General features: G+C 41.7%; 1 protein-coding gene across 2 annotated transcripts in view; it reads right to left on the bottom strand.

Moving 5' to 3' along the window:
- Nucleotides 1-2,195, bottom strand: part of Gypc (glycophorin C (Gerbich blood group)) — a 37,886-nt gene extending 35,691 nt beyond the window's left edge. The window contains exon 1 of one of the 2 annotated variants that reach the window (XM_045149933.1): nt 1,760-2,195. In XM_045149933.1, the coding sequence (XP_045005868.1) occupies nt 1,760-1,799 (40 nt within the window). In that variant the 5' untranslated portion in view covers nt 1,800-2,195. The remainder of the gene's footprint in view (nt 1-1,759) is intronic. The other variant, XM_045149932.1, reaches the window with a different exon arrangement.
- Nucleotides 2,196-13,485: the final 11,290 nt, after the last annotated feature.

Here is a 13,485-nt window from a genome sequence, read left to right as displayed (position 1 = left end):
AGCACTAGGGAGGTGGAGACAAGGCAGCTGGTTAGCTTGTATAATTGCTGAGGGACCTGGCCTCATAAAAAAGGAGGAGAAGGCTGGGCATGGTGGCATACGCCTTTAATCCCAGCACTTGGGAGGCAGAGGTAAGAGGATTGATGTGAGTTTGAGGACTCCCTGAGACTACATAGTGATTTCCAATGAAACCCTACCTTGCAAAACAAAACAAAACAAAACAAAACAAAACAAAACAAAACAAAACAAAACAAAACAAAACAAAACAAAACAAAACAAAACAAAAAAAGAGGAGAAGCAATAGGGGGAGACACACGCACACAAACTCAAGTGTCCATGTGCCCATATAGACATGGACATACAAACACACATGTGCACCATGCAAATCACATGCCCCCAAAATAATGTGAAATGAGTATAGCCACTGTCTTCTGCTTATTTAACCCAGACCCTAGACATGTATGCACACAGATGAGCCAAGTCAGATACACTTAATGCTCTCATGCCAGGAACTCAGGCAGCCACACTCGGGTAAAAGTTAACATAAAGGTGCTCCACATAAAAAAAAATATATATTTGATTGATTTGCGTAGAGAGAGAGAAAGAGAAATAATAGGCACACCAGGGCCTCTTGCCACTGCAAACGAAGTCTAGATGCATGTGCCACTTTGTGCATCTGACTTTATGTGGGTACTAGGGAATGGAACGCAGGGCAAAGCACCTTTAGCCACTAAGCCATCTCTCCAGCCCAAAAGGTGCTCCACTTTCATGAGCACCTGATACCTATCAGTTTTTATGCTGAGTCAGTTATATGCACTTCATTCTTAAAAACCACTGAAAATTGTGCGATTATGACTCATTTTTTTGTAGATGCTGAAACTGGAGCTGAGAGAGGTTCACTTGCTCATCATTGGCACACAAGATTCTGACATGCACAACAATACCCTTGGCACCCCCCCCCCCCCAGTACGTTGGTGTGCCCACATAGGCACTGACCACACACCAGCAAATGTAAGCTACTTTCCCCCACTCATGCCCAGGTCAGAGCCGGGCGAGTCCTTCACCACGTGCATTCCTAGGACTTACTATGAGAGTGGCGTCTTCACTGACCTATCATTACCATGTTAATAATTTATCATTGTGAGCTCTGAATATTTCCTCTCCGACAGGCTGTAGTCATCAGACTTGAGCAGAGCAAGGGATAAAAGGGCTAAATAATCGCTTTCTTTGAAAAATAAAACTTTTGATTGCGAAAGCCCAACTGCAGAGGAGGGCGGGAGAGGGCCCTGCAATGTTCTTGGCAGCCACAAGGAATCCCATCACTAATGGCTTCTTGTCCCCAAGAAAAGATGTCACGGATTTTAAAAAGCACCCAGTTCTTTTTAACACCCCCTCAAAAAAAAGGGTCAAGGCCAGCGGATCCCTGCGAAGTCTGCCAGTCCCAGCGCCCGGAGCCCCAGGAGCCCGCGCGCCCGAGGGCGGAAGGAGCCCGGGAGTTTCTTGGAGTTCGCCCAGCATCCCGGGGGCACGGCGGGCGGGCCGGAGCGAACTTGCGAGGCGATCAGCTGAGTGACGGGCCGCTCGCTCCCCGGCCGTTGCCAGAGTTCTTCCGCGGGGGACACACACGCTGGCCCCAGACCCTTCCCAAGCTCCACACAAAGAAACAGAAAGCGAGCGGATGCGCCCAGGCCCGAGGGCGGGTCGCCTCTCCCGGCGCGGCCCGGGGACCGGGGACCGTCCCGTCCCCGGCAGTACTCACCATGGGGCGCAGGCGGCGACGTGCCGTTGAGGCCGCTCATCGCTCCTCGGGGCTGGGCGCCTGCAGCGGCCGAACCAAGGCGGCGGCGAAACCGGGCGGCGGCGGGGGTCTCCGGACTCCTGACCCAGTCCCCTAAGAGCAGCCGCACTTGGGTCCCGCTGCAGGGCGCCTCCAGCCGAGGGGAGGGGCTCCCGCCAAGATAGGCACACTTCTGTTAATTCTTTTTTTCTTCTACAACTTGGCCTTGGGGTTTCCACCCTTTTTTTTTTTTTTTAAAGCACACGCACCCGCCCACTTCTGAACTCTTCTTTGCGCTCCAACTTTTGCGCGTAAGGCTCAGAGTTTTCTGGGTTTCTGTTTGCATCTGCAACTAGCAGATACGGAGGTTGTGGTTGGAATCGCCCCCCATCTACTCCCTCCACCCCGCCCTGTGTGCACTGAAAAACTCCCAGATGTGACCCGGTGGCCTGGCTGGGCACTGTCCAAAAAGGGACAGACGTTTCAAGCATGGCTGGCTGCTCTAGTGCTTGAGCTGTGTAGCCTCAGCCAGCAACCTAGCAGCCTAGACTTAAAAAAAGTAATTAAAATGACCATTGCACTTACTTTTTGGGGTCCCATGCCATATTTGAATACATACATAGGCTGTGTACTGTTGGGGCAATTAACATATTTAGCATTTCCTCCTCCTACACTTCTTTATAATTGGGAGCTTCCAGCTCATCTTTTCTAAACTCTCCCTCTCTCTCACCCCTCTGAGAGAGAGAGGGGGGGCGGGGGAGGGAGGGAGAGAGAGAGAGGGAGAGATCGTCACTCTATTGTGCTGCGGAACACTGGAAGTAACGTTTATTTGCCTGTGGTTTTACTTTTTAAATTTTTTTACTTCTGGAGTTTTCAAATACAATTTGTTTTTGATCACCATTTCCCCTTGCCCCCTTCCTCCCCAGCCTCCTCTCCCTGGTAATTTACCTCCTGTTTATATGTCACACACATTCTTTTGGACATCCTTCCCTGCCGCCTCCAGCTCATCTCTTTACATTCACTTTTATTGTTCTAAGTAGGTTTCATCCACGTTTGCACCCCCATATGTACATATGTACAGATACTAGATGCTATCAGAAAAAAAAAAATGAGGTTTTAGTCTTCCTAGTCTACGTTACTTCATATAGTATGGTTCTTTTCAGATCCATCCATTTTTCCTGCAAATTTTGTATTTTCGTGCTCCGTTGTGTATATGCACCACATGTTCATCATCCCTTCATCCGTCTCAGGCTACTACAGAGATACTTACCTATCCATGTCTATTGTAGCTCTTTTTACAAAAATAACTAAGAATTGCCTGTGTTTTAGTGTCACTTATCCAACCTCATTTTATTTGTCTCCCCCCTTCCTAATCATAGTAATTACAACTGAATGACTTTTCTACTTTAAGATAGAAATTTGTCTTTCTGGGTCTGGGCTTAGTTTATTCAATATAATGTTCAGCACTTCCATCCATTTTGTCGCACATGACAGTTTTCCATTCTTTTTAGGGTTGAGAAATAAATATTATTATTAAAGGAAGAATATTGCATACATACAACATACATTTTACTCATCCATTCATCCATCAACAAACTCCTAGGTTGATTCCACATACTGGCTATTATGAGCAGTGATGAAATAAACACCAGGGTGTATTACGCCGCTTTCATTTTCTTTAGCTGTGCATGTGAAGGTGAGAAGCTGCATCCCATGGAAGCTCTGTTCTTAGTTCTTAGGCAGCCTGTATACTGTTTTCCATGGTGCTTGGATTAGTTTCTAGTTTCTCTAAAGTGTGTACAAGAGCCCTTTGTCCAATCTCCTTGTCTGCATTCACTACCTTTTGCTTTTTGAAATAATAGTTATTCTGAGTAAGGCGAGATGACATGCCTTTTAGTTTTGATTTAATTTTCCTCTTGGCTAGTGAGGTTGAACATTTTTATTTATTAATTTGCAAGTGGGGGGGGAGGAAAGAGAAAGCGAGCATGAGAGAGAGGGAGAATCAATCAGCGCATCAGGGCCTCCTGCCACCACAAACAAATTCCAGATACATGCACCACTTTGTGCATCTGGCTTTACAGTACTGGGAATTCAAACCTAGGGCACCAGGTTTTGCAAGCAAGCACGTTTAATTGTGGAACCATCTCTGTAGCCCCAGGTTGAGCATTTTAAAAACATGCTTATATAAAATATACCTATTGCCCATTTGTATTTCCTCCTTTGAACAAGGTCAGATCTTTTGACCACATTTTTAATGTTTTCCTGATTGTGGCTGAGTGTTTTGAGTCACTTATATATTCTGGATATTAAGCTTTATCATATAGTGTGATCATTAACATGGAGTGTGAACTTGATGGGATCTAGAATCACCTTGGATTTAAACCTCTGGTCATGTCTGTGAGAGAGTTTCCTTCCACTCCACACACTGTCTTTCCATCCTGCCTTGCTGAGCAGAAGATCCTCAGATTGACAGGACCCCACATGTCAAGATTTGCTTCCTGGGTTTTTTTTTTTTTCTGGTTGTTATTGAGTTTACATTGGTCCATTCTCTCCTTGGTATGTGTTATAGCAATAGAAATGCATACTCTGTGCCATTATGTATTGAAAGCATGTAACTTGTTTTGATTTTACAGGACTCGCTCTTAAGAGACAATCTTGAATCTCAGATGAGACTTGGGATTTTGAAACAATCTTGAAGTTGGTAAAGACTATGGGCACCTCTGACGCTGAGCTGAATACAGTTTACAATGTGAGAAGGTTATGCGGCTATTGGGGGCCAGAGGAAATGTGGTAGTTTGAATGTATGTTCCCCAACAGACTCAGGTGTTTTATTAAAGCTTGTAGCTTGGAATTCCAGCCACCTGGCTAGAAGAGGCGTCACTGCAGGTCAATCCTGGAGTACAGACCTCAGGTGTGTTTGGGGGCAGATATGATTTATAACCCAAAGGTATGCAGAGCAGTCAGCTCTGGCGTTTTTGCTGCCAGTTTTGTGCTTGCATGTGGTGCTGGCGTTTGGTGGTTTATCTCTGCTTGGATCTGTGAAAGGGGGCCAGCCTCTTCCACCGTTATGGAACTTTCCCTAGACCTATAAACTTAAAATAAACCCCTTCCTCCCATAAGCTGTGGCTGGTTTGGATGTTCATCGCAGCAATGTGGAGCTGACTACAGCTATTGGTATTTCATAATTTCCATTAGAGAGATTTTTTTTCACTTCCTGAGTTAATTTTCCCCCCTAGATATTTGGGTAGTGATTTTAAATGGGATTTCTTTCAAAATCCTTACTGGCATATAAGAATGAAACTGATTTTTGTATAAAGATTTTGTAACACCTTTACTGAATTTATCAGTTTAACATTCTTTTGTGGGGTCTTTAGGTCTTACTAGAAGGATGTGGACACACAAGGATAATTTAACTTCCTCTCTTCTGATCTGTATGTGAGTTATTTTCATCTACTGAGCATTTACTTCCTTGGATTTACAGAGCCATGATGAATAAGAGTGGTGGATATGGACATCATAGTTTTAATTCAGTCTTAAGGAAAATACCTTCCTTACAATCTTGAAGGGAATTGGAGGACATAATGTTCAGAAAGAGAGAGAGAATGAGAGAGAGATAGAGAGAGAGAGAGATAGATAGATAGATAGATAGATAGAGAAATGCCAACCAGAAATATGATACTCAACAAATCTACTTTCAGTAATAACAGAGGTATACATTCTAAGATAAGCAGAAATTGGAAACCCATCACTAGTCTGGGCTTGATTCCCCAGTACCCACACAAAACCAAATGCACAAAGTGGCTCTTGCATCTGCAGTTTGTTTGCATGAGGAGGAGGTCCTGACATGCTCTCTCTCTCTCTCTCTCTCTCTTAAATAAATAAAAAATATTTCAAAAAAAAGAAAAAACAAGGAAACCCAGAAGGGAAAGAAAGGTGACCTCTATCATAAAAACATGCAAAAGTATTAAAACCCACCTGAGAAATGTCTATAGAACAAAGAGAAGCATATCATCACAAGGATAACAGTGAGGGAAAAGGAGACAAAACCTTGAATATAAATCAATTCAATCCCCTATTTAAATGATATTGAATGATTGAACGGACTGCAAAAAACAAGACTCAATATTATGTTGCCTTTAAGAAAGTGACATCATACAGGAAGGCACATAAATAAATGAAAAAGTTATTCTATAAAAATAGAAACACAAGGGGAATAGGGATAGCTATTCTCTTATCAAGTAAAATAGATATTAAGTCAAAAACTGTAAACAAACAGTATCACTGTATACTAATTAAGGGGTCCATTGAATAAGAAGTCATAACGGTAAATGTATATCAACCTAGTGCATGAACACTAAAGTTTACAGAGCCAACTTCACTAGACTTAAGTAGGGATTCCAGCCTTAGTAGTTAAGTACTTCAACCCCCACTTTCCTGAGTACACAGATCATCCAGACCAAAAAAAAAAAAAAAAAAAAAAAAAAAAAGCAAAGAAACATCAATGTAAAACTGCTACAGACCAAATGGACCTGTCATGTATAGAACATCTCATGGCATGAGAGAGCAGCTGAACTATCCATTTGCATTTCATCAGCCCATGGAACACTGTAAAGGATAGACCATGTGTTAGCATACAAAGTTAGTTTGTACAAAGAAGAAAAAAAAGAACTCATATTATGAACTTCCTGTGAAATCTTGTAACGCAAGTAGAAATCAACACTAGAACCTTTACAAATTGCATGGGTTGCTAGGAGGGTGGCTCAGTGGGTAGAAAGCTCTCCACTAAAGCCTTGAGTATGCAGATACGGAACCCCACATCTCATTGAAGAAGCTGGAAGCTGTGGTGGGCTTCTGTAATCATAGCACATTGAGGTGAGATGGGAGGTAGACACAGGACAATTTCCCAGAACCTTGTGGATCAGCTAGCCTTACAGCAAACACAACACTATACAGCAACAAGGAGAAACCCTGTCTCAAAGGAGGTGAAAGGTAAAGACCGGCCCCCCAAAGTTGTCCTGTGACCTCCATGTGTGCACCACAGTACATGCACACCCACACTTATACTCATGAACACACACACACCCCAACAAGAAATTGGAAGATATCTGAAAACTAAACATCATGTTATTGGGTGAACTATAGGTCATCAAGCAAAAAAAAAAAAAAGGAAATTAAAAACTTTCTTGAAACAAATGAAAATAGAAATATCACATACCAAAACTCACACAGCATAGCAAAAACAGCACTGAGAATGAAAGTCATAAAAATAAGTGCCTACATTTTAAAAAAGAGAAAGATTTTAAGGAAACAGCCTAATAATGCTTCTCAGGAAACTAGAAAAGCAAAAATAACCCATGAATTGAAACATCACCCCTGAAAAGCCACCAAGGCGAGGATTCTTCAAGGCATAAATGTCCTACAGCTTTCATATGTGGCCTTCATTATGTTGAGGTGCTTTCTATACCTAATGTGTTCAGTATTTTGTTCATGTTGTTATTCAATTCTTTTTTCCAATGCTAGAACCAATTAGGAAAGAGTGAAGATTAGTGGACAAGAGCCACGGGCCATGTGGTTTGTTATTACCACCTTTGTCTGAAGTTTTCAGACACAGTAGTTTGTGGAAAATTCACTGTACTCATAGGATTAAAATTTCAATATGGATTGATGCTTTCGTTTTGTTTTACTTTGTTTTTCGAGGTATGGTCTCACTCTCACCCAGATTGACCTGAAATTCACTTTGTAGTCTCAGGCTGACATTTGTAGAAGTGAACAAGTGACTCTGCCTCCAATGAGGTGGAAGGCAAGGTCCAATACTTCTCGTTGTCCTCTGACCTTCACACATGGACTTACACTCATACACAAGAACATAGATCACATACACATAAAATAATTTATTTTTTTTTCAAAAAAGAAGGTAACAATATGAAAAATCAGATGATAGTAGTCTGACAGTAAGCCTCAGAAATACGAGTGTGTTTTAGCCTGTAGGCATTGCTCATTTTAAAGTGAGAAAACTGAAATTGGCAGTGGCAAGACCTTGCCAAGTTAGTCCAGCCAGGACTGGGACTCAGATATTGAGACTGCTCTGTGGCATGCAGCCTGTGAGGCTGCGGCGAGCTGCTGAGCCTCTGCCTAAGCATGGAGAATGCATTATATTTTCCTTCCTTCGGGGCTTCCCTCACCATGACTCCCTTGTCCTACAAGAGCAATCACTCAATGTTGGATCCTTCTTGTGAGGGGGCTTGGAGCCCTTCTGTCAAAGACGCTCTCTCCTGGATGTAACAGGTATTACTGGAGCACAGTTGGTAGCTTTCTAGCACTGTGTAGATGGATGCAAGAGGATCAATTCAAAGTCATCCTCAGCTGCATAACAAGTTTGAGACAATCCTGGGTTATATAGTCTTATGTTGGTTCAGTTTTTCCTTTCCATGCCTCCCCTTTGTAATGGGAATGTTTACTCTATGTCATATAATTTAAAAAAAAATACAGGCCAAGATATCTCTTCAGAAGAGACTTTGGAAAAGTATTAGGAGTGTTACATATTATGGAGAAGTTTGAAGTCACTCTAGATGCATTTTACATCATGAGATGCCATGGAGTCTATGGGAACCAAGGAAAAAATGTGGTTTGAATGTGAAATACCCTCTTAAACTCATCTGCTTGGTTCCCAGCTGATGGCACTGTCTGGGGAGGTTATGGAATTCTAAGGAATTGGAGTCTTGCTAAAGGAAGTGAGTCACTGGGGGTCATGTGAAATTTTATAGCTTAGTCCTACTTCCTGCTTGTTTTCTGCTTCCTGGCTGCAATTGGCCAGCTGTTTCATGCTTTGGCCACCAGGCCTCTCTTACCATGAAATTTCCCCTTGGAACTGTAAGAATAACTAATACCAGTGTGGGTCAAGCTGCCTGCAAGGTTTTGAATATAGATATGGTTTCTTGGAGAACTTTAGTTCACAAAGGTTTGCTTGGGATGGAGGCAGAGTCTCCCTGCCTCTGGGTACCAATGTCATGCAAACAATAGGAAATTGATCTTAAAGGCAAAAAATGCAAATATCTCCAAGAATATTGAAAAAATGTAAGAATGCCAAGGCTGCTTGAAGGGGAAAGGAAACCTCCTCTGTTCGCTGGGATTTTGGGGCTTCCAGACTGCTTGGTATTTCCTACAAAAGCAGAGATCCCACTGTGCAGAAATAATAATCTCTCCATCAGCTTCTTTATGCTGGAGATGCTGATTAAAGACCCCTTTATAATAATCAGCCTGGTCTTTCATTTTATTTTTAAATATTTTATTGGTTTATTTGAAAGGTTAGAGAGAGAGAGAGAGGGAGAGAGAGGAGAGAGAATGAGAATGTATGGGTGCACCAGGGCCTCTTGTCACTGCAAAGAAACTCCAGATGCATGTGACACTTTGTGCATCTGGCTTATGTGTGTACTGGGGAATCAGGCCTGGGTCCTGAGGCTTCGCAGGCACGTGTCTTTACCACCAGGCCATCTACTCAGCCCTCTCCAGCCTACTTGCCTACTGTTTTTTTCTTTTTGGTGTTTCAAGGTAGGGTCTCACTGTAGTCCAGGATGACCTGAAATTCACTATGTAGTTTCAGGGTGGCCTTGAGCTCACTGGGATCCTCCTGCCTCTGCCTCCCATGTTCAGGGATTAAAAGTGTGTGTTGCCATGCCCTGCCCCAGCCTGCTTTCAAACTTTATTGTACAATTATGTACAACCATGTCACATGTAAGAAAAAATGTCCAAATGCCAAAAAAGCAAAACTAAGCTCAGTAGGAGAAACAGATAAGAAAAAAATGTAAAGGAATAAAATAGAACTCTAATATACTTAAAGACAAAGTGAATAATGAAAAAAAAATAGAATAAGTGAGTGAAATGCAAATTTTAGGCATCTAGAGTTAAAGTCAAAGCATTATTCCTAGTCCAAGAGCGAAGCAAGAGAGGAAAGAGGAGCTAAAACAGGAGGTGCAATGAACTGAATATATCCATGATAAAGGAGGTGTGACATAAGGAAGGAAACCATATAGAAGAGTTATGCCTTGAGGGGTATCCATTCCAGGACCATTATAACCTCACTACATGTATATCAAAATTTATAGATGCTCAAGTCCCTTATATAAGACAGTACAGTGTTTATATATAATCTATCCACATATTTTTATATCTTGAAGCCATTTGCATTAATTATAGTATCTAATTCAGTGTACATGTCTTGTAAACAGGTGGCACACTATATTTTATCTAGAATAATGGCAAGAAAATAGGTATGTACATGTTCAATATATGTGCAGTTTTTTTCTAATATTTTAAATCTGATGTAGTTGAATCTACAAAAACTATAAAAGTAAAGCATGGTCTACATATGGAGCTAACTAAAAGATGGTAGTTAGCTCTTAGGATAATCCAGTGACCTGAACATTGGAGGCATTTTCTGCTGGTTTAATGAATGTATGAGAGAGGAGTCACTGTTGGTTGAATTCTGGATTTTAAGAATATATGGGGAAATGAGCAAACAGGCAAATGTGCCAAACTGGACATAAGTCACCCAATGACCAATGGTTTTTGACAACACTACACCTGTAGTGTCCAGGCAGCAGAGGTGGAAGGAGGAGAGGATCCACTGAGAAGGGAGGAGAGAGGAGGATGTGATTCTCAGTTCCTGTAGGGAATAGGACCCCATCTGAGTGCTAACCTGCCACTATTCTTTCTCCAAGTTGATTGCACCTCCAGAGGGAGGATATTCAGTATTCAAAAGTGAGCACATGGACAGTTTAGAGTTGGCAGTACTGTGGCCATATGAAGGGGCTCATATCCAAGGCCATGCTATGGGAGCTGTCCCATGATGCTTGGCATGCGTGGTCTCTCTTCATTCTAGTGGGTCATGGAGTCATCTTGGGTCTCACTTGTCTCGATGCTCAGATGATGGAATTCCAACAGCCTGCCACTGCTGTGAAACAAAAGTAGCTTGTGGAGTCAATAGACATTGTCTGAAATTATTTAAAAAGCTAAGATAATAAAGACATTATCTAGATCGAGGGTGAAAGAGGCCTTGCAGAGGATCTGTGGGTGTATGTGGTGGGAGAGTTTACTGTGACAACAAAGGCCCTTTATTCTATTATAACTGTTTTTATTTTTAAAGAAAAGTTGTAAACTACAAGAGAAGCATACACAGCACATCAGCTGGTTGAGAAAATGGGCTTGACTTAGCATGATGAAATTTAGCAGCAATTAATATGTCTTTATTTGGTTTTCTCCCAAAAGTACATGGGCAATGTCACAGAGACAGATGTCCGCTCAGCTGTTCTGTGTGAAATCCAACCACATGGCAGAAGTGTGTCTGTGTACTGAGCTCTAACATCTTGATAGACTGACACAGTCTCACACCCCTTCCAGAACTAATTCTATCTAGGGCACTAATTAGATATATTAACCCATCATTTCTCATCTGGATATTAATACACATAATATTTTTCATTTAAAACAAAAGGTAACATTGACATGTAGGTCAAAGAAAGCAGCATTTATTTGGAAAACAGAGTGCTTTACCCACTGATCCAGCTTCCCAACCCTGAAGTCGGATTTGAAAAAAAAAAAAAGTTATAGATGCAGAGAGATTTACACAGAAATAGGGCTGTATAATCCAGAACACCAGTGTTCTGGACGTGGAGAATCAGGAGTAATGGTCGATAGACTTCTGTCAAGGTTCTCTTCCATGGGATCTTGTGGATTATGACTGAAGTCAGCAGGCATGAAGAAAGGTACTGGAATGCGCCAGAAGGTGATACATGGGCAACTTGGGGGAAAATGACCAATATCTGTCCAATCAACTTATGGTCTAACCTACTTAACAGCAAATTACCTGTTGTGATGCTCATAGAAGTGCAATAGTGGCACACCACCATGGTGGGAAACCAACTGCTCTTGATTTGGCTAACTCATCCGCTCAGTGGAATGGGACCCATAGCTGGAGCTGGTAAACATGTCAGAACCATATCCGAACATGAGCCCACTCTCTATTACCAAGCTACCACCAGTCGTGGGCTACAAGAGGGCCTACACCTATTAAATTCCCTATTAAAACAATAATGGTTATCCCATTTATCTGCTCCTAACTTTACTCTCTGTCAGATAATCTGCTTCTCTTTTTCAGATAGGCACAGAACCTAAGGAGAGAACCACCCCATCATACCTCAAAAAGGCCCCAACTGAAACTAAGAATAACTGGTGAAACAAGCAAGGGTGCTGTTTTCTTGGTAAACCTGGTATCAGCATAAGGGTAAAGGAGATTGACACAGAGAAAAATCAACTCTTACCAAATCAGATATCCGGAGACACAGAGGTTCCCAACATCTCGTCACTGAAGCAGACCCAAAATGAACCCAACACGGCTCAGGGAAATTTTAAGGAACAGGGGTCAGAAAGAATGTCAGAGCCACACATTGGGTCATGGTAGGCAGAGACATTTCCTCCTACCAGTAACTGTGGGCTAACTCCACACTGCATGACCCATATACCTCAACAAGGAGGGGGCGCGGGGAGGGGGTAGGACATGGAGGAGGCTAACAATTGTACTGAGTGTATTCAATGAGTACAAAACTAATTAATTTAAAAAAAAAAAGAAAGGTACTGGGCAAGAGCATGAAGCCATGCAGGCCAGTTCTTTCTAACGTGAAGTTAGGAGACTGAGTAGATTGTACTCACACCTACTAAAGGTCAAAGCACAGAATGTCCCAATGGTCTTGGCTGGGCATTTACAGACAATATAACATCTGTGAACTGAGACTGCCGTGGATAAGTCATCAACCAGAACAAGGTTTCTTTTTTTTTTTTTTTCTTTTTCTTTGCTTATTCTAAATATGTTATCTGTTTTATTTGAGAGAGAGAGAGAGTATGGGTGTAACAGGACTTCTTGCCACTGTAAACAAACTTGACATGTATGCCACTTTGTGCATTTGGCTTTACCTGGATACCAGGGAATCAAGAACTTGGCTCAGCAGGCTTTTCAAGCTAGCAGCTTTCTTTTTTTTTTTTTTTTTTTTTTTTTACGGGGGGTGGTTGTTGAGATAGGGTCTTACTCTAGCCCATACTGATCTGGAATTCACCATATAGTTCCAGGCTGGCTTTGAGCTCATGGTGATCCTCCTACCTGTGCCTCCCAAGCGTTGCAATTAAAGATGTGCACCACTATGCCTGGTGTCTCTATTTCTCTTTTTGACTATAGTTTGGAAATGTGAAACATCATGCGCAAGTCCTACCTTCCTTTTTCCCATACAAGGGTGACTTTTAGACAAATTTAACTTTATTCACTTTCCTTTTCATCTAAGCAAGAATATGGATTTTCTAGTTTTTTGAATATTGTGTGATTGGAATATCATGTATATTGTTTGAAGTTTGGCTATGTTCACTTAACTTAGGAGATCAATATGTTTTGTTCATATTTATTGTTGTTAAGTAATCCAATATATGACTATATTTGAGCTAGCTTAATAAGTTCTAAAATTCCTTCATGATAAAAGTCTTGAGGATGCTTGACATAGAATGTTTCTCAACATAATAAAGACTATGACAAATTTATAGCCAACATTATACTAAATGGGCAAAACTTGAAACATTTCCATTAAAATCAGGAACAAGAAAAGTGTGTTCACTTTCTTCACTTTTATTCAATACAGTACTAGAAGTTTTAGCTAGAACATCAAAAAAGA

The sequence above is a fragment of the Jaculus jaculus genome, chromosome 5 (assembly GCF_020740685.1).
Source record: "Jaculus jaculus isolate mJacJac1 chromosome 5, mJacJac1.mat.Y.cur, whole genome shotgun sequence".
NCBI classification, from domain to species: Eukaryota; Metazoa; Chordata; class Mammalia; order Rodentia; family Dipodidae; genus Jaculus; species Jaculus jaculus.
Note: the sequence above shows the minus strand (reverse complement) of the source record. Positions and strands in the feature narration are given on the sequence as shown.